Source organism: Mastigoproctus giganteus, chromosome 7, assembly GCF_048544385.1.
Source record: "Mastigoproctus giganteus isolate SK-2022 chromosome 7, ASM4854438v1, whole genome shotgun sequence".
Lineage (NCBI taxonomy): Eukaryota > Metazoa > Arthropoda > Arachnida > Uropygi > Thelyphonidae > Mastigoproctus > Mastigoproctus giganteus.
In genome coordinates, this window is record NC_143581.1 from 173,277,290 (window position 1) to 173,300,108 (window position 22,819).

Consider the following 22,819-nt stretch of genomic DNA (forward strand, 5'->3'; position numbering starts at 1 on the left):
TTCCAAGGACTTGGAACAAATTAAAAAAAAAAAAAAAAAAATGTTATTAGGTTCACATTACGATATTTTCACATTACCTCCATTTATCCATCCCTACAGATGCAAAATACGCTTCCATATTTTTTAGTTTGCACCGGCCAGCAAAAACGTATGTAAAGTCGAATTTGCAAAAGTCGAGTGTTGTGTAAGTTGGGGAGTTGATGTGTGATGGTTTCCTTTTTTTTTTTTTTTTTTTTTTTTGTGCTGTGTAAGCTTGCTTTCTTGTATCATTGCCACTACTAATATCAAAGTCAAAGGCTGCTACAAATTTTGTTTTATTAGATTTATTTATGAAACATTAAATGTATAACAAAAAGTCTTATTCCATCTATATGTAATTTCCAACTGGAAATAATGAGTAATATTAATCTCATGTCGGTTAAGTGTTTAGTTCTTTTTTTACTATATTTACCATTATTATTGAACCATTACTTATGCACCATACCACTTTTAATTATGATTAAATGTTTGTTCAACTTAGAAATTTGATTTTAAAATGGTTTTTGTAATTTCTTTACCCTAAATATTATTAAATTAAATATTATAGCTGTAAATATTTTTCCTCCCATAGTTTAGATTTAGCATCATTACTTCAGAAAGCTCGTTCCAGTCCTGACCCTTCTCCGACTAATCTAGCTGCCAATGGTGTAAATTCTCAAACATCACAACATACTGTATTAGGATCACAGGCATTGACATCTCAAGTTTCTCAACAGCCTGTACCGCAGAGTCAAGCACAGTTTGATTTCAGTCAGTTTGCCAAACAAGCTGCTGAGACCATCAAGGCAGCTGTTGGGGTAGGTTTTCTGTTTGGTCTTGGTACTTTTAAACATTTAAGATAAAACCAATATTAGTTGTTTGACAGTGATTTTACTTAGGTTGTCATAAAATAACAAGTTGGAAGGAATTGCTTGTTTTATGGTCTGATTACTAGACAAACGTATGGCAATGAGATAATTATAAACAAAGACAGATTCAGACATATTGGAAAATTTTTTCTTCAATTAATAATTATTTGGAATTACCTTTATTTTTATTATATTATGAATATTCTGAATGGAAGTGTTGTGAATCTTAATGAAAATCCATTGAACATAACTGAAGATATGTATTTTAAACATACAATACATTTAAAAATATATATTTGTCTGAGTTTAATGAAATTGGAGTAACTTGGCAAATGTTTCTGTGAACATAGATATAACATTTCATGAAGATGTATTTATTAGGGTAATGAACAGACACGTGTAAGTTTATATTTTGTGCATTATTGTAAGAATACAAGACAGCAAAATGGGTATCTTGTATTAGAATCCTTGATAAATTATGCCATCTCTAAGATTCACAAATTCAGAGAACACAAGGGAAAGGAATACTTGGAAATTTGGAGGCAATAATTACATTTGGATTTTGTATGATAAAATGTTATTGGAATGTGACATGTAACATCTGTGCCTTACTGAAAGAAAAAATAAAATAACTTCATAGTAATATGTTGCCCATTGTTGCTATCTTTCAAAATGAGTATTTCTGACATGTGGTTAGTTTACTTTTTAAAACTATGATCAACCTCAAAATACTGAGCTCCTGCAGTGTTTCAGGTACAAGTGCCAGAAGAATGGAGTCCAGATTCAAAGACTTAAAGGGATTACATTGACTATTTCAGCATTCTGGTCTATGTAAGGTAAATCTAATCCTGGAGACCAAGTTTGTATGCATTTTGGTCAAGGCTCATTTGGTCACAGTGCATTTCAGTCACCAACCTGTTCACTAATGTCATATCAGAACTAACAGGGGCTTCAGCATTAATTGCAGTGGGACTGCACTTCTAATTCTAGCCTGAGGAATAACCATTAATCACAAGCTACTGCCTCCTGTCCAGCAGTTTCCTGTGATCCAACCAAGGGTCTTAACTTGGGTGGATGTGCTCCTGAACTCTCATGCATGAACACATTGCTGAATACATAGATGGCACAATATCTGAAGCTGTATGCAACCGAAATTGATTCTGTACTAGAAACACTGGAATTAATTTCAATAAAACTAGCTTTAGAGCATGACTAAACTATACAAGTACAAAAGAGTGTGCGCTATACCGATTCATTCAGTGTTTCAGTTGGAGATATTCAAAATATCTCCAATTGCAGTGTGATTTTGTGGCTGATAAAGATATTCTAACTCTGTTTTCTAAACAGAAAGACTTTTGTTGGATGGTCATGAGGTCATAAGGAAATCTCTGACAATACAGCAGCTGACCAAATATAAACTATGGCTCCATTAAATTACACCTTAAAAAATTCTGTATACAGACTATTTATATTTAAACCATTGATTCAGAATTTCTGTATTACAAAATGTCGAACAAACTGCAGAAACAAATGGAAAAAAAATTATTTCAGATAAAACAAACATTAAAACTATGGAATTCCAGTTTAAAATTAGACTATCCATCAGTATGGAACATGTAAATATACCTTGGAACAAAATAATAACATTGGTAGGCTGTTGCAGTGTTTCATACTGATGGAGAGTGTCTAATGATAGAATATGCCCATTTCGGATTGTAAACCACTTGAAAGTAAATACAGTGGATTCCGATTATTTGGGCCATCGGTTAATCAGGTCAGCTGTTTATTTGGGGTAAATTTTAAAAAACAGAAACCATTTGAAAAAATAGCCAGGGTTTACTTCACTTAATTGGGACAGCATGCCGTTTAATCGGGGCAGGAGACCGCAGCACTGGAGATTACCCTCCGATTGTCTCCAACCATACCACGTGGTTTGGCCTGAGTTCTGTAGGTCACAACCATAAAACGATTAGCAGTCACTTGTTTATTGGGCTTTTCTGTTAGTGAAATCTATCATAAACGAACAGTAAACTCGATCTTACTGAATTTGCAATAATACCGTCAGCTGGAATTCTGTGGGTTGTTATGGTGAAATGTATTTACACTTCCATAAAATCTTCAATCATATAAAAAAATTAATTTTCAGATCTTCTCTTCATTCCTATTTTTAAAGCTTTGTAACTCATTACGCTGTTCTCACTTGCACATATTGTGTTGCTTGCAATTTGTGTGTGTGTCATGTTCTTTGTTATTGATTGCTTATCTTTTTACTGTTTTAAATTTTAACTCCCACCCACAAATGTCAGTGAACAGAAATGTCAACTAGTTCGTATGTACATATTACAGTACGTATTAATTATTCCAATTATCAAGTATATTCTTCCGATTTTCATGTATCATTTAATTTTTTAATTGGTAAGGTAATAAAGTGTAAATTTGTGCTTAATATATCTTTGCTTTTATAGCCTGTGGATAATATTCCTCCTATTTTCACTAATTAGAATTGCTGTTTAATAGAATTATAATTCAATTCACAAACGTGATCACAATGACCGGCGCTTACTGCACATCATATAGTGAACGGTACTTTACTATGTTGAGTTCGTCGTAACGTGATTTGATTGTACAGTGAACGAATTGTAGGGGGGGGGGTTGGTACATTGTATTTTTAACTATTTACGTGAAACTTCGGATAATTGGGGCAGCCGCTTAATCTGGCCAAAATGCACTAGTCCCGATATGTCCCAAATAACGGGAATAGACTGTATATTTGTAAAGAAATAATCATTTTTAAAGCAGGTATTTGTTTATAACAAATACAATGTAATAGACATGCATATAACTTAATTTTGTGTATTCATTCAGGAATGTAGGGGTGTGATAATGACTTTTTTCCCCCATATCTTTTAAGTCATAATGTTTCTTTAAGTGACTGTTTTTTGCATTTCTTATACCATCCTTGGCCATATTTACAGTGGTGGTGAACTTGATACTCTCATTCCAGAAAATGAGTTTTCTAGAATGAGACATGACTAATGAAATCAGACTAGTATTTAATCATTCCTGCCTTGATCATTAATGATTGTTATATGAGTGCAAAATACTTTTATGCATATTTCTTTGCAAGCAAACATTTATGCACACATGGACCCTGAAAATAATTTGTTCCAATGAATTTTTTGCTAAAACTTTAGTTTTAGTAAGGTGTATAAAACACTAATAAAAGCGAAGTCATTTGGAAGTCCAAAATATCTTGCCTTTTAAAAAAAGGCAAAATTTGTTTAAAACGGCTCATGAGATTTTACTGAATTTTTCAGTTTCCTAACAAAAGAAAAGTGAATTAATCAACCATGATCAGTTTTCATATCCCCTATAAGAAATTAATTATTGTCATATTTCAATAAGCTCACCAAGAAAAAGTGATTATTATGAACTGCAGTGGTTAGTATTCTCTCTGTTGAGGTCTGTTATGGGCTTAGTTTCTCTAAAGCTGTCTCTGTGTAATCTTGGTTATGGTTACCTAGAGATGGCTTAGGTAGACATAACCAGAAAATAAAAGAATAGCAAGAAAAATTATGTTAAATATAACTTTTCCTGTCATTTTTGACCTACCCTTTGCAAGCATGATGGAATTAGAAATGTGTTGAATTTGTGAAGTGGGAATAACAGTTCAAAACTAAAATTATGCATATTTCATTTATACCAGTAATGGAAACTTAAATTTTGATTCCTAGTGGTTGAAACTAGCTGTTGAAAAATCAATACAATAGGGCTGTTCATTGGAATTTGCAATATATCTGTTTGTGCATTCATTATTTTGTGTAGTTTCAGGCAATATTAATTTACTTTAGTACATCACATTAGTTCAGTGGTTCCCAAACTGTGTCCCGTAGTGCCCTGGGGCGGCACAGTGAAATGACAGGGGTGCCGCAGAATATTTGAAATTTTCGAAGGAAACACACCAATTCTCGCATCTGTCAGACATCGCGCAAACTACTACCTTGAGGTTGTTCACAGTTTCCGGTGCCGCCCAAAATCCTGACAACTAGATTCACAACGGCCGAAATCCGAACATACTGATTATATTTAAAAAAAAAAAAAAAAAAAACAAAGTGTAATCTATATCGCAGAAACTGTTTTTGCAATAAAAATTGTTTTTCATGTAATCAGAACGGCCACTAAAAACATTAAAAACATTTTTGAACACATGGAACATGTACATTGCAGTTAAGCAAACAGTATATGTCATATTAATGAATAAACACATGCACACACAGAATCCAACACATGACAGGACCTCAGCTATTTGAAAAAAATGAAAGCGAAGGAATTCAGATTACAGCTAGATGGGGTGACGGACAGTAACAAGGATGCTCATTTCATTTGCTACCCGCAGCTCGTAGATGGTGACAAAATTGTGGAAGAATTTCTCTTTATACCTGCAGTAAAAATATCACTGCAGGTATAAAGGCACAAGACGTTAGAGGTCGTTGACACTTATGTGTGAAAGCAACTAGACTGGACTAAGTGCATTTGCATCTGTACCGATGGTGGTCGCTCTGTCTGGTGTTATGGAGGATTGCAGGCACTCATATGAAGCAAAGCTGTTGATGCACTGTGGACCCACTGCATAGTCCACAGGGAACCCCTTGCGTCAAAGCAACTGAGTCCTCTACTGAACCTAGTAATGAAAAATGTGTTAAAAGTTGTGAACTTCATAAAAACTTGGCCACGGAAGGCAGTGTTTTTTAAAAAAACTGTGAGGATATGGGATCTGAGCACACATCTTGGTTGTACTACTACTACTGTAGCTTGCGATGGCTCTCCCGTGGCAATGTACTGTCCCGTGTGTTTGAATTATGACAGGAACTCTACTGTTATCTCAAAGAAGAAGAACACCAGTGTGCCAAAAACTTCCTGAATACTGATTTTTTGTCAAAATTATCATACCTGTGCGATCTTTTCAAAAAACAGAATACGTTGAATCTCTCGCTGCAGGGTAGCAACATGCACTTTCTGAAACTCGCAGAGAAGGTTTCAGCTTTCAGAAAAAGTTACTACTATGGAGCAGAAAATTAAATGAAGATGGTTGCAAAGACTGTTTCGCCATGTTGCAACAATTTGTTACATCCAGTGATGTTTATTTGACCCATGAACTTATCTGTTTTTGAAGAGCACCTAACACAGCTCAGTGACTAGATTGAAAAATTCTTTCCAGAAGCTATGTAGAAGTTTGCATGGATTCAAGACTAAGGCCCCATCTCAATTTACCTCTGCAGAAAAAGAAAATCTTATTGAGCTGTCTTATGACAAGACTTTAAAAATAAAAGTTGAGCATGATACTAACTGAGTTTTGGATATCAACAAAAGATGAATGTCTGCTGCTAAGTGCTGAAGCTCAGCGAATTCTAATTCCATTTGTGACTTCATAACTTTGAATCTGGTCTTTCAGCAGTTTCTGTGAAAAAAGCAAGTACCACACACAAATCAAGGTGGAACAGGAAATGAGGGTGGCAGTGTCCAAGGTTTGAAAAGTTCTGCAGTGCCAAACAGGCATACACATCCCATTAGTAAGTAATTGTGGTTATTTAAGGATGAAATAAAAATATTATTTTTTTCTTTCCATTTTTATGTGTATTATTTTCTCAAATGGATACAAGTTGGGACATAAATACTTAAGTTGTTTGGACCTAACTACTTAATACACGGAACTGCTAGAACATAACCGTTCCATTTATTAAGTAGTACTGAAGAAAAATAAGTAGTAAAAGAAATACCTAACAATTATATATTTCTTTTGGCCTAGGGGTGCCATGAAAAAATTACTGAGACAAAATTGAGAAAGTTTGTGAACCTCTGTGATATAGTATAATCCAAGTATGAACTACAGCATTAAACAAGAAAATGAAGATTGAGCCCTTTGCATTGATTTTTTTTTTTTTTTTTTAACGGTTTAATGAGATTACTTTGTACATCATACTGTACTTTGTACAGGGTCCTTAAGGTTGTCACAGACATTCTCTCAGATATGCCAGACAAGCTGTACTTGCTACCTCGGAGTCTAAAACGCTGATGGAACTGATATTCGGGTGACACTGAAGTCAAGTGGACCCAATTTCAGTGAAGTCTGGACGGTCTGTGACAGCCAAATCATCTGCTTACACCTTCACGAGGGTGGGACTGTTAGTAATCCTGGGTATAACCTCCATGCACAAGTACATGGTGGGTGACCACCCAGGTGTCAACCAACGTAAGCAAGGGTCAAGGTGTGACGCCCACACCACATGGAGGAATGCCGCCCCTCTATGTTAACAGGCAGTACTAGGTGGTAGATGACCCATCAACTGACGCAATACCACCACTTTGCTTATTGGAGGCTTGAAGTGGTGGAACCCATGTTTAATCTCTAGAGCTAAGGTCCGGTCAACCCTTCCCTGTCTCTTCCCTCATGCAGTATGAGTGATGAATTTTGAGGTTATGATGAACATTGTGGTGAGATCCAATATTCCTTACATTTCGAGGGTACAGCTCTAAAACGGTGTTCGCAGGCCGACAGCTAGTTAGTACACCGGACCGAACCTATTGGTAACCCTCTAGGTGGCTTCCAGATCAGCTAGTGTATAATCTTGCTACCTCTACTCTGCCAGATAGTGACTGGAGGGAGTCAGAGTAGTCTGTATGTGTGGAGCATTGTCGAGGCCACGTTATGTCAAGGATCTGGGTATATTCTTACTATGTGTATGCCCTATCCAAAAATTTCATTACTTCATACAGCATGTCCCACCCACTTTTTCTTACTATTGAATACACCATGAATTGTCAAACTAATAGAGCAAGCTTATCTGCGAAAAGATCTAAACCTCCCAAGCACTTCCTAATTCATTTCACAAATATACGTGGTCTCAATTCTAATCTCAACAATGTCCATTTCCACTGGCAGTCTGCCAAACCCCATGTACTTTTTCTGACAGAAGCTCAGTTATCGGTTGATTCAACTACTGCTCATCTCAGATGCCCAAATTATTCGCTTTACGATTCCTTTTGCCTCAAAGGTGGTACTTGTGCATATGTCCGTTCTGATATTCCCTGTCAGAGACTTGGCAATTTGGAATCTCCTCTCTTTGATTTTCTTTGGCTTAAAATCTCTATACCTCAATGTGTCAAATTCATCCGTTGTCTCTACCGTTCACTGAACTACACTAATCACTTGAAACTCTCTGACTTCCTCTCTTTGCAGCTTGACTTTCTCCAGTCCAACTTTCCTAACGGTGACGTAATTTTCCTTGGTGATTTTGATGTTCACAACTCCAGCTGGCTTCTGTTTTCTAGTCACACCGACCCAGCTGGTCGTGATGCTGAGGCTTTTGCAATTACTAATGATTTGCACAGATTGTTTATTTACCTACAAGAATACCGGACAATCCTAACCATACAGCCAATACGCTTGATCTTTTTCTCAGAAACAACCCTTCTAAGTACACGGTCGAAGTGAGAGATCCTTTAGGCACTTCAGATCACAACTTGGTGATTGTCTCTTCTCCAATGGAGCCTTTATCTCATGGCTTTTCCCAACTTCATGTTGTTTGGCATTACAAGAATGCAAAATGGGATGACCTGCAAGATTTCTTTTCTTCTTTTCCTTGGTCGGGTTACTGTTTCAAAACTTCTAATGTCAATGTTTGCTCAGATCGTGTCAGTGAAATTATTCTTGCAGGAATGGAATCCTTTATCCCACACTCTACTTAAAATCTCGTCCTTTATCTAAACCTTGGTTTTCCAGTAAATGTGCTAAGGCTGTTCAAGAAAAGAATGTTGTATATCGTAATTGGCTTGTTTCTAATTCGTCAGTTTCCTTTTCTGCCTACACCAAAGCTCGCAACAATTATAAAGCAGTTATTAATCAGTCCAAACTAGAGCTTGAACAGGCTAAGAGTAGAAAACTTGCTTCTTGCCCTAATGGTAGCCGAGCATTCTGGTCTCTTGCCAGAGCTATTGGCTGCAACTTTTGCCCATCTCTGCTCCCACCTCTGTCCAAACCAGATGGTTCTGTTGTCACTTCAGCCAAGGATAAAGTTGACCTGCTAGCATTCCATTTTTCTTCCAACTCATGTATTAATGATCTTGGTAAAACACCTCCCACCATTCCCAACACGCTCCATTCAATGCCTCCTGTGCTTGTCCGTGAAAAGGATGTCAGAAGGATTTTGATGCATCTCGATGCTAAGAAAGCTCCAGGTCCCGATAGTATTTCTCCACTTGTTCTCAAAACCTGTGCTCCTGAACTTACTCCTATTCTTTGCCGCCTTTTTTCACTTTCTTATTCCAAGGGTGTTTTTCCTTCTGCTTGGAAATTTGCTCATATCCAGCCAGTTCCTAAAAAGGGTGACAAATCTCTCCCATCCAATTATCGTCCCGTTGCAATTACTTCTACTCTTGCTAAAGTAATGGAGAAATCAATTAACCGCCAACTCTTAAACTACCTAGAAACCTTCCATCTGATCAACGATCACCAGTATGGATTCCATCAGTGTCGATCCACTGGTGATATTCTGGCTTATGTTACCCATTTATGGACTAATTCAGTGGAAAGGTTCGGCGAAACCCAGGTAGTTGCTCTTGACATCTCAAAGGCTTTTGATCGTGTTTGGCACAAAGGTCTTCTAAACAAGCTTCCATCTTATGGTTTGCCAACTGTTTTTAGTAATTGGTTATCCAGTTTTCTCTCTGATCGCTCACTGAGGGTGATGGTAGATGGCTCTGTGTCTTCTAACTTCTCCACTAATGCCGGTTTCCCCCAAGGTTCAGTTCTTTCCCCCACTCTTTTCCTCTTGTATATTAATGACCTTCTTCCATTAACTGGAAATCCTATCCATAGTTTTGTCGATCATAGCACATTGCAGTCCACTTTCAATTTTGAGAAACCTTGTCCTGCTCAATCAGCTTCAACTTCTCGAAAGTCTGCTACCAATTCCTTAAATGATGATCTTCAGGTAATTCTCCAGTGGGGCAAAGACAACTTAGTTGATTTCAACCCTTCTAAAACTGAGTCTTGTCTTATATCTTGCAAAAAGGATTCTTCTGCTCCTATGCTCATCTTTAGTGACACTCCGATTTGTAGGCAAAATGATATATCTCTTTTAGGGATTACCCTGACTGCTAATCTCTCTTGGCACAAGCACAATACAAATATTGCTTCTTCTGCATCTAAAAAAACTAGGTTTTCTCTTTTGCTCTCGGCGTTACTTTTCTTCCAAACAGCTGCTTACTCTGTATAAATCGCAAATCCGCCCTGCCATGTAATATTGTTCCCACATCTGGGGTGGTGCCGCCCAAAACCTCTCTCAGGCTGCTTGATTCCATTCAGAAGAGGGCAGTTGGTTAATTAATGATTCATCTCTAACAGTCTTTCCACCCCCTGTCTCATAGATGTACTGTTCTGCTGCATTCCTCTTTTTCAGATACTTCCATGGGCACTGTTCTTCTGAATTGGCTTCTATAATTCCCACTCTCTCTTTCAAAACAGTCCGAACACGTGCCACCACCAGCCAACATCCATTTACTGTCCAATTTCAAACCCACAGAACCAACTTTTCATCTTCCTCATTTATTCATTCAACTGCTGTTTTCTGGAACAACCTTCCTTCACACGTATTTCCTGAAAATTACAGACTTCAGAAGTCCAATATCAACAAATATCTTCTTTCGCCTTCTCAACCTTCAACCCAAGCACGGTACTAAGTACTATAGGTTCTAATACCTGTCGTGTTTGGGGTTTACATAAAAAAAAAAAAAAAAAACCATTACATATGCACAGTAATTAATGTATACATTAGTACATATGTACTAATTATAAGACTTAACCATAGATGGGAATTAGTTTCAGACTTAAAAGAAATTGAAAATTCACTGTGTCAGTGGCAAAGCATGTTTTAAAGCAGAATTATGATGGCACGTGATACAGTGAAACTTCCCTTTAACGGACAGCCATGGGGAACGAAAATCTGTCCGTTAGAGAGAAGTGTCCGCTAACAAGAAGTCTGAGAGAGGAAAAAAAAAAAAGAAAGAAAGAAAAATCATTAAACGTTTAATGTAAAATTAAAATAAAATATATACAGATTTTGAACAATACTTTTGTAAATAATATACAATTACATACCCAAGAGATAAAGAAAAATTGTTAAAGTTTAATATTAAATTAAATTATATACAGATTTTGCACAATATTTTTGTAAATAATATACATAGAATTGTGCTATGCATATTATGACTTTATCTTAAGAAAAATACATACAGTAATCACTTATTTTCTTCTGCACCTTCTTCCAGCTGATAATTTTGTTTTCAACATTTGTTTGGGGTGAAGAAGCCATCGAAAGTCCCTCAGTATCTTCTTCAGTAGCGAAAAACATTTTTTTAAACGATTGATTTGTATGAGCGCTGCTTCTATTTTCATCGGTGGTTTGTCGTTAATATGTTCTTTGACAGAATGACCTCCTTCCATTTCTTCATCCTCATGAGGAACTTCTTGAAAAATATCGATGATAATGTCGTTGATATCTAGAGCACCATATTCTGTAGTGAGGTTCGAGTCTATATCTTTGTAGCCAGGGTCGCTTGTAACAGAAGTATCGTACATTATCAATAGATGTTGAAGTTGTTCTTCTTGGTGCTCCACATTGCTGTTCACAACTTCAATTTTTCCATTTGAGAAGCCAGACTTTACAAAACAGTTCACGACAGTTTGTTTTCTAATTGTTTACTGAAGAGGAAATCCATTGAATCGCATCTAGGATGCTGAGTTTCTTTGCAAGGTCACTCGCACATGTTACATCGTTCATGTTTGCAATGTGATGTCTTAAAACACGTTTTCTGTAGTGAAGTTTAAAATTTTTTATTATCCCTTGATCCAAGGGCTGACACTTTGCAGATGTGTTTGGTGGCAGAAAAACGATTTGAATGTTGGACAATTCAATGTGCGGGTGAGATGCAGCATTATCCATGAAAAGAATAATTTTTCTGTTTTGACGAATTATGTTTTGGTTAAAGTGACTTATCCATTCGCTCATGATATCTTGTGTCATCCACGCTTTTTTATTAGACTTCCAGTTTTCCTATAACAAGAGGTTGTTCAGTATCAGCAGATCCACCTTCACCACTTACAGTTTTCCTAGAAATTTTATGCCGAGTTTTGAACTTGTCTAGCCATCCCACAGAAGCTTTGAACTAATTTAATCCCATAGATTTCGCAATCTCCAAAGCCTTTTCCCTAATAATAGGTCCATTAATGGGAATTTTTTTAGCATGTGCGCAACAAATTTTAAGTCCAACAGTTTTCGGAAATGATTTTTGAATCTGATCATTTACGTGTTGCCAAAATTGTTTGAGCAGTTCATTTTTTTTCTTTAGGATGTCGCTTACCTGTGTCTTTTCGATTTTTTTGAATTTTTCAGGGAGATTGCGAACACTATTTTTTTGCCAATCATACGCATTAATGAGTTCGACTTTATCTTTTAAAGTTAAATGTTTACGAGAAGACATTGTACACTGAACAAAACTGAAAACTGAAACTCAAAAGACAAAAGGCCGACAAATTTCCCCCACCCTGCACACACCGAATTCATCAGAAGTTTTACACGGGCCTTAAAATTCTTGAAAAAGGGTTTAGAACCGCGATGTAAACCTTGATAAAATTCAGAGAATCGGAAATAGAAAATAAACACACGATTGAGGCAATAAGTGGAAGAAACGTTCCTAGAAAAATGGCCGTGAGCTCGCCAGCTGTCCGTTATTGGGAGATCAAATTAAGTGCTAATCTAAACGAAACATTGCAGATTGCCTGTCTGCGTCCATTACAGAGAATGTCTGCTAGACAGAAGCTGAAAACACGTTAAAACCAATAGAGGAGAGTTGAGGAATTTGAAAATGTCCTTTGTAGAGAGATGTTCGTTAAAGAGAGGTGTCCGTTAGGAGAAGTTTCACTGTAGTGGTTGCATTCACTTTTGCATTTGGGCTGTGGTTGGGGAGGGGGGTGGATTATAAGTTCTAATCCTTGATGAGTTTCTTCAATAACTTGTTGCTCAACCACAATAGGTTTGTCTTTTTCATCACTGCAAGTTTCAGTTTCCATTATGAATGTAGTGAGTTCTTCATTCATAAATATTCTGAAATATGCAATGTCTGCATCCAATTTGGGGTGTAGTCTTTAAAACATGTTTCTCTTTGGCGGTGAGGCACAATTTCAAAAATTTCTTCACCATTATTGGGCCATTCTTTGTAATTAATAGAGGAAGAATTATGCAAAGTTTCATTTAATGCATCATTAAAACAATCAACTCCTCATGTGATCGTGGGATGAAGAAAAAAAATGTGGTGATCTCTTTTGTCATCTTCTTTTGCATTGTGCTTTTCCTTTAAGATGCTGTACAATTTTGTTTAATTTCACTGGATTGCATCTTGTTCAAGTTGTTGAACTAATGTCATATTAAGTAGCAGGTACTCAATAGTGGGCTTAGAGGGGAACAGGTATCCTGTGTGTTATCAGACACTCAGCCTAAAACACTGATGGATCCAATATCTCTCTATTACAGAAGATTTAGGAGAAGTCCGGTTGGCCTGCCTCCCTAAAATCCACTCATGCACACCTTCTCGATGGTAAGCCCTGTTACGTCACTTAGGTGGCAACGAACGTGTAGAGTGGTTCTCTTCAAGATGCCTGGTCAGCATGAAGAGGAAAAGACCAACCCCTCCAGCAATATGAAAGCACGACGAAACAAATGGCCCTCAGTCCCCAGCAGCTTTCACTCTCCCTCTTACGGCAGCGAGAGGATTAGAGTGGAAGCAGAGGGTGCTAAGAATCTCTGGGTACGACCAGGCTGCCATGCACGGAAACTGAACTTGGCCTGTTATAACGTAAGAACCCTCATCGGTGAAGACAGGATATTAGAGCTGGAAAAGGAATTAGAAAATGTGAATTGGAATATCATCGGTTTGGCTGAAATAAGAAGAAGAAATGAATCACTTATAAGTCTATCATGTGGAAATCTGCTGTACACCAATGGAAACAGTGAAAGGAGTGAAGGTGGAATTGGGTTTCTGGTCCATAAAGATTTTAAAAACAACATTTTGGAATTCAAAAGTACATCACCAAGAGTGTCAAGACTAATACTAAAGATTTCTAAGAGATACAAGCTAAAGATTATAATGATTTATGCACCAACATCGAGCCATGATGATGAAGAGGGTGAAGAAATGTACACTGAAATTGAGAGTCTTCTAGATGAGCAGAAAACCCACTACACTATTATTATGGGAGACTTCAATGCTAAGGTTGGAAAAAGACAAAACAGCACAGAAAGGGGAATTATAGGAAATTTTGGAATTGGTGAAAGAAATGAAAGAGGCGAAAGACTTGTGGAATTTGCAGAATCTCAAGGACTGTCAGTAATGAACACTTTTTTCAAGAAAAGGGTGAACAGAAAGTGGACATGGAAGAGTCCAAATGGATTAACTACTAATGAAATCGACTTCATCCTCACTAATAGAAGATATATTGTGAATGATGTCACCGTCCTAAATAAGGTAAATGTTGGAAGTGATCACAGAATGGTAAGATGTACACTTGATATAGATGTAGGAAAGGAAAGGAAAAAACTGACTCGAGTAAATAATACAAAGGTCTTTGAGATAACAGAAGAGGAGAAAAAGCAGTATGTACTGGAACTTAAGAACAAGTATGAGCTTCTGCAGACTGCTGAGGACCAAGATATCGACGAGGAATATTACAACTTTTTGAAAGTGATAAAGCCCAAGAAACCTATAGGGAAAAAGAAATCCAAAGAAGAAAAAATTAGTCAAGAAACACTTGTCATGATGAACCGAAGACGACAAATGAAAAGCAAGAAAAACACTGACAGGGAGAAAATTGAGTATACTGAGTTATGCAAAGCCATTAGAAAGAGACTCAGAGAGGACATAAGAAGATTTAACACAAGAAAAGTAGAACAAGCATTAAGGGAAAACAAAGGATTTAAATCAGCAGCCATGAGCAGTAATACAGAAAGACAAATGATACTGAAACTGAAGAATAGCGATGGTGTACTTATAAACAGCAGAGAAGGCATAATTCAAATAGCAGAAGACTACTATAGAGAATTATACAAGGAGCAGGGGAATGATGCCAGCAGTGGGGAAGATGGATTGCAAAGTAGCAACACATACGACATACCCAATATTCTTCCTGATGAGGTAGAACATGCATTGAAGAAAATGAAGAATCAGAAAGCCCCGGGGGAAGATGAAGTTACTGTAGAGTTGTTAAAATTGGGAGGAAGAGACATAACACAAAAACTGGCAAGGCTCTTCACAAAGTGCATTAGAAAAGGTGTGACGCCTAAGCAGTGGAATAATGCAATCATAGTTTTGCTGCATAAGAAAGGAGATAAATCAGAAATTGGAAATTATAGACCAATTAGCTTGTTATCCCACATCTACAAGTTGTTCACAAGGGTCATTACTAACAGATTAGAAAGAATACTGGATGAGAATCAACCGAAAGAGCAAGCTGGCTTTAGGACAGGATTCGCAACTATGGATCACCTTCATGTAATATCACAGCTAATGGAGAAAGCAAATGAATATAAAACACCATTATGCCTGGCATTTGTGGATTATGAAAAGGCATTTGACTCCATACAGCATAAGGCAATGTTTCGGGCACTGGAAAGACAAGGCATTGATACCCCATATATTATGATTTTGAAGAAAATATACGAGAGTGCTACCTCCTTTATTAGACTAGACAAAGACAGTAGGAAATTTAAAATTGAGAAAGGAGTTCGACAAGGAGACACAATATCTCCTAAGCTGTTTACTGCTGCCCTTGAGGAAGCTTTCAGAAGATTAGACTGGTCGCAGAAAGGAGTCAATGTGAACGGAGAGTACCTAAACCATTTGCGATTTGCAGATGACATTGTGGTCATAAGCCATGATCCCAAAGAATTAGAGGAAAGTCTTAATCAGTTATGCACAGCTAGTAAGGATTTTGGACTAAAGATGAATATGGCTAAAACAAAAGTAATGATGAACAAGTATGCCACAGAAAGAGACATAATGATTGAAGGAGCAGTAATTGAAAAGGTGGAGTCATATACTTATCTGGGACAAGTTATTAGCTGTAATAATGATAAATGGCTGGAAGTCAAGAGAAGAATAAATTTTGGATGGATAGCATTCAGGAAATATAGTCACATACTGAAGAGCAATATCCCAGTTTGTCTGAAACGTAAAATAATGGACCAATGTATACTCCCCACCATGACTTATGGAAGTGAAACTTGGGCACTCACCAAAAGAATGGAAGAGAAGCTGAGAACCACACAGTGAAGAATGGAACGAATCATATTGGGAATAAGACTGTTAGATAAGAAGAGAAACACATGGATTAGGCAACAAACTCAAGTAAAGGACATTCTTATCAAAACTAAAGAACTAAAATGGTCTTGGGCAGGACACATAGCTCGAAGACATGATGACAGATGGACTAAGAAAATAACAGAATGGTATCCAAGAGGAGCTAGAAGAAAACCTGGAAGACAAAGGCGGAGATGGATAGATGAAATTCATGAGTTTGTGGGTAGTAAATGGATGTCCAGTGCTCAAAACAGAAGCAACTGGAAAGTTGCTGGAGAGGCCTTCATCCTGCAGTGGATTGAAAATGGCTGATGATGATGGTGATATGCCATTCACTTGGAAATTAAGGGTGCAGTTATTCACAAACAGGAATTCTTTTCTGTTCTCCCTGCTCATCTTATGATCTGGGTGGGTTGCTGATCTATTCTTCATAGATTTTTGCTGATATCCAAACCTTTTGCTTTGCTTGATACAGTTGCTAAAGTCTTCAAACCTTTAATGCTTTTAGGCTTTCCCAGTGCTTAAGAGAGAATGAGAGCTCTGTTCCAGACACGCTTGCTACCAGGACAATAGTAATCCTTCATTTGGCCTTGTTTTCTGCCACTGCATTTCCCCGCTTTAAATACAAGTTATGACCAGAAAAGCATCTTAAATGCTTGAATATGTTTTTCTGGTAATAACTTGCTACTGGATTAAACACTTGCATTTAAAGTGTGGAAATGGCTGCACTCTCACCATACACTTCTTTGAAAGTACAGCCCAAGGCAAGTCTTAAACTTTGATAACGTCCATCAGAAGACTTAATCTTCAATATTTATCTGATTCGAAGAAATATTTTACCTTTGTTTTTAAAAGGTTTCCGTGAATGGGAATGTTTTTTGCACATATTTGTTATTAACTATTCCAAGAATACCCTTTCAAGATCTGGATACTTTGCCTTTATGCCTTAATTCTAGCAGATGCAGTAGATCCTAAGTTTTCAATCTATTCTCAATCTTTCTGCATGGTGAACATTGCACACTGTTAAGAATTCTGACTTGTTTGGTGATGGTCTTTGAATGCATGCCATTATCATCTACAATAGCATTTCCCAAACATTTTTAGTCACGGAACACTTTTCATCTTGCAATATATTTACGGAACACTTACAAAACTCAAGTTTAGCAGGAGCCAAAACTGTTTGCTAATATTTTATTAAATACGATGCACTGTGCATCAGGAGCATTTTTATTTCCAGCACATGTAAAGCAGGGGCGCCTCCGTAGCCAGGTGGGAAGGAGCAGCAGTGCGTTGCACACGCTTCTTGATTAGACCGGGGTTCGAGCCCGTCACCACCAAATACGGAGGATGCGGAAAGGTCAGGAATGACTACCGCATATCGCGGAGCAATATGGCCTTAGTTGCTAATGCTCCTGTTTTTTCACTCCGCATTTTTTGAGGAACAAAAGACTGATCCTTCATCCTCACTTTGAAGTGTGACAATATTGTGTTCGTTTTCATCGATCCCAGTTGCAACACTAGAAGTACTATCTTCTCATTTTAAAGTTCCTTTTTTCAACCACAAATCCATGGTCATTTATGTTAATAATAATATTTTGAAATACTGTGATAATGACCAGAAAATTTTTTTACAAGGAAGTGAGTTTAGTTACGATATGGGTTCACTTTTCCCTCTTCCTCAACCTGTGTACCCCCAGGCTAAATTGCATACGAGTGACATATTAGATCACTACGTTGCTACTTTTTCATAGATGTCATTACCTCTGTGCATACTTCTCTATGCAAAAGCTTGCCAGAATAAAGTATTCTGCAGTCTATTTGATTATTAGTCTATGCTAGTATATTAATAACAAAAAAAAAAAAAGTTAAATTATAATGATACGAAAGTGATGTACACTACAAATATGCAAAATTTATTTATTTTATTTTTTTAATTATTAATTACGATTTTTCATGGAACACTTCTTCACATCTCACGGAACACAACTTGGGGAAACGCTGATCTATAGCTTGTAAAATTAATTTTGTCTGTGGTTGACAGAGATCCCCACTTCATATAGCCATATCAACACTCATACAGTCTATACATATTGTATGATTAAATGAAACCCTGGGCAAGGTTAATTCGGTCAGCCTGCAAATTTGTTATTAATGCCAATAAATTAGGATCCTTTCATTTTGAAATTGGAATATTGTAATAAAAACAAACAAAATAGTGGAAATTTTTGGGTTGTTATAGAGATTTGTTTGTCTTTCAAGTAAAATAGCATTAAGTTTATTATGATAAATCTACTGGGGCCTTCTACCTAAGTCATAATGTTATTGGATGGTAAAAAAAAAGATCACTAGAAAGAGCTGTGACTGTATATGTGGTATGTTATATGGAAAACACAGAATATTCTTATTTCTATTATTATTTATAGGTGGGAAGTAATCTTTCATCACAAACTACTCCATCTTTGACTGCAACGTATCACTCAAGTTATGTAGGAAACACAGCCACAGCACAAGCTCAAGTCCAGCTTCCACGAGAACTCCAGCAAACTGTTGGATCACAGGGATATACATCAAGCACAGCAACTGGACAAAGACATGTACAAATACCTACAGAACTTCAGCAGCCTGTGGTATCTCAGAGTGCATTTTCTAGTACCAATGTCTCAGGGCAACCTCATGTTCAGCTGTCTAGGGAGCCTCAGCAGCCTACTGTTTCTCAACATCAGCAACCAAATAGTGCCTCTCATACAAAACCTACACCACAGCAGCAAGGTCTTCCTCCTAGGCCGAAGTCTCAAAGGGCAAGGCTGCCACCTCCCTCTAAGGTAATTAATATATATATAAAAAAAAAAAAAAAAAAAAATACATTCACTCAGTATATATGCTTACAAACACATATTCAGATCAGATGTATTTTATCAATTAATGTGTCTAGATTGTCATAGATTTTTATAATTGTGTTTTAAATCATTAGCCTTTTTACCTTACAATGTCTAGTTTGCTTGAAGCATTAATTGAGTCCACTTTGTTGAAACTGTTTTGTACTGTTTTTTTGCTATAAATGGTTGGGATGTGGAAATGTATTATTTTTATGTAAAGATTCTTAAAACGTAACCTGTGATGCAGAATTTTGTCACTAAATATACAAGAAAACATTTGCTTACAATAAAAACATTACACTGTTTAAAATTCCAAGGAACTATGGTTCTGCTGATTATAATGAAGTGACTTGAATGTTTATGTCCAGTACAATGCCATGATTGTTCAAGTTAGAACCAGCAGTTGCCTTAATTTGTAGAGAAATAATATACTTTTAATTTATTTCTTAATTTTTTATTTATTTATTATTATTTTTTTTTATTACCTAAAAAAGTCTCCAATTTTGGGAATCTTGATTTATGTGAAGTTTAATGTGTAGGTCTGCTGGTTTTCAAAATTGTGGATTGATGAAACTACAAATCTGGTTACTCTAGGATGCATTCACACACTATAAATTTAGTTTGTGTTGGACAATGAACGTTGAATTGTGTGTGAAGCATCCATTTTGTTTTAAGATAGTGTTATAGCTAATTCTGTGTTTTGTCAAAATTAGATATAATACCATTTTTATTTTGGCAAAGTTAGCTATAATACAATCTTTAATCCTATTTTTACCGTGGATCGGGGGGGGCTTGGTGAGAAATAAAGGGATTTAAAAAGTAGCAGTTTTATAAACGAAGAAGTGGTGGAGTAATGGTGCCAAGAAACCACTAGAGGAAGAAAAAAAAGGAACTTGTGAGAACAGGGAAAATTACCCTCTCTCTCAACAAAACATCAGATGGCTTCATAAATCCTTAACTTCCCAGTGACACTAACATGCAGGTATACAGAGATGGCTGTGAAACTGATCATCACACACGTGCTCCCATTGTTCTCCCAACCTCCATAATCTCCAGCCAATTATTTGCAAAGTGCAGCATCTTTGCTTAGCACAGCTTGAAATTGATTATTATTTCTAACTCTATTTTCTCCCATACAACAGGAAATGGGTTGCATGAAAGATTTCCTGTATAAAGTAGCAGTCACAAGAATTCTTGGTGACAATTGATATTGTATGTTGTCCTTTCAAGCCACCATCTATATAATTGATTGGTGATTAGGAATTTCTTAGAGCTCAGAAGTGAGTGAGAGAGGGAGTGAGCACGCATGCTGTAGGGGAGTGATATGCTTATCAAAAGTGAATTGAAAGCAGTCAAATAGTTACCACTGTTCACGCCCAGGTGGGAGTAGAATAAGTATGGTGTGAGTTATCTGGTGGTAATTTAAAGTTGATACAAGTGTAATGATTTGTGATAAAAATCTGTTTTGGCAACCAGTCAAGACTTATGTCAAGTTTTCATTCCTTCGATTAAATTCTTAGTAATCCACCATACACACCCTTTTCGAGAGTACAACTTCTTACTAATATGTTCTGAACCATCACTAATTGGGCCTACCAAGGCAGTTTTTTAAATAGCAATGCAATTGTTTCCTAATATGAGTTCCTTCTACCTGCTTTGATTTTTGATGTCATGACATGATCTGCTTGTCTTGATCAAGGAGGATCGTCAGTACTTTGGATATTGTTCTTAACGCAGCAGTAATGGCAGGGCAACTGACAGCTGTACCCTCGAAAAAAAACTTTACTGCAATTAACTGTTAATCAACGGCTAAAAATCTGAAATTTTTTCCCTACCTTCTTACATATGGTCAAACTTTTACTGTAATAGATTCTTGTGTGATTTTCTTAGTTTTAATATAGAAATAGGTGTGAGAACTTGCCACCTCCCTCTACCACTGTTTTTGCGACTGTTTGGATTTTGCTTGAAAAATGGAATGGTACCAGACAAGCATGACGCTGTGTTTGTTTAAAATTTAAGCTTACTTATTTTCCATCTCCCTCTAGGTCAGTAAACATCTACCATCTTACCTAACCTAGTTGTTTTTGAAAAATTTATTGTTGTTTTCACAGCACAAAAAATAACACAAAACATGATATTCTCTTAAAATTGCTTCTATTCTGCAGGAAGCAGTTTCAAATTTTGCATTCTGTGAAGGTATAAATATTGAATAAGCCTGAAAATTGAAGCAACTAATAGTATCAAATATTCATATATATATTTTTTTTTTTTTAAATATTCAATTTGAAATATCACACACTTAAGTCTTTCAAATTAGAAAATGAAAGAAACTAAGACTAGTGCTTCTATTTTATGTGTAAGAAATTTTCTATAATTTTAAGCAAATACAGGCAGTTCTCTCTTTACGAGGTCCTGGGTTTACGAGTTTTTTTTCAAAGTTTCAAGTATTAACAAAATCGAAAATATGAACATTAATTGCAAAAAATGAATGTTAAACATTCATAAATACCGCATTTCAAACCATGCAGGTAGTTATACAATAGAGTACCCAGCTTTACGATATTAATCTGTTCCAGAGACACCATCGTATCATGAAAATATCGTAATGTGAACCCGGTAACACATTGTTTTTTTGGTAATTTTTCCACGACCTCGGAAGTTGAAATTTTTGCTATATAACTCTCTAAAAGGTCGTTTTTTATAGTGCAAATCGTATTAGTTACCAATTCAATGGCTTTGTGATATTTTTCTAAAGTACATTTCTGGAGATTATGACCATAAAACAATTTGCACTTTCCGGTTTATTGGGCTTTTCTGTTGCTGCAAGCAATTATAAACGGGTAGTAAACTCAATGTTGTTGCATTTGCAAAAATACTGATAGTTGGAACTGTGGTTTTTTGCGATATTATGGCGAAATGTGTTTTCCTTTTACTGAAATCTTCAATCGTATAAAAAACAAATTTTCAGAATCTTTTCTTCATTTTTTTTTTTTTTTTTTTTTTTTTTTTGCGCTTCGTAAATTTGTTACTCCACGCAAATCGTGTTAGTTGCAATTTGTGCATTCTGTTAAAAAAATGCTTATGGATCTATTGAAATTTATAAAGAAAAGAGAAGATTATCTTGGAAACAAACGTCTCTTGAAGCATTTCTGAAGAAGACGACTCTTGGTGCAACAAACCAACGAGTGCCTAGCCAATAATAAGTGATCAACGAGTGTGCATTTAGCCGATGATGAAGAATAAACATTCTTTAAAATTTGTAAGTCGTAAATAATTTCTTTATTATTATAATTTGCTTGATTTTACAGGCTACGTTTTAATTTCTTTGGATAAATCAATCATTGTTTAAACAAACTAATTAGCAAACTAATTTCATTGTTGAGAACGTAATCCCTGTTTTCAACATTATGTCTATGGGATTTAATTCTCACTTTGAGTTTTCGCTTTACGAGAGCGCACTAGAAACGAATTAACTCGTAAAGTCGAGACCTACCTGTAATAAGTTTACTGAGGAAGGGGTCCATTTGCCCTGAAAGCTTCATTCTTTGTCATAAAATTCTAATTACTGGATATGTACTGTATTATTTCTTCTTTAAGTCATGGAACCCAGTACCACAGGCCCATTTGCATTTAAGCAAATAATTGTAT

At 36.3% G+C, this 22,819-nt stretch overlaps 1 protein-coding gene across 6 annotated transcripts in view; it reads left to right on the plus strand.

Moving 5' to 3' along the window:
* Nucleotides 1–22,819, plus strand: part of lig (ubiquitin-associated protein-like lingerer) — a 574,370-nt gene that overhangs the window by 202,939 nt on the left and 348,612 nt on the right. For all 6 annotated transcript variants that reach the window (XM_090377982.1, XM_090377983.1, XM_090377981.1 and 3 more), the window contains exons 10-11: nt 611–836; nt 18,719–19,117. In XM_090377982.1, coding sequence (XP_090234108.1) covers nt 611–836; nt 18,719–19,117 — 625 coding nt within the window. The remainder of the gene's footprint in view (nt 1–610; nt 837–18,718; nt 19,118–22,819) is intronic.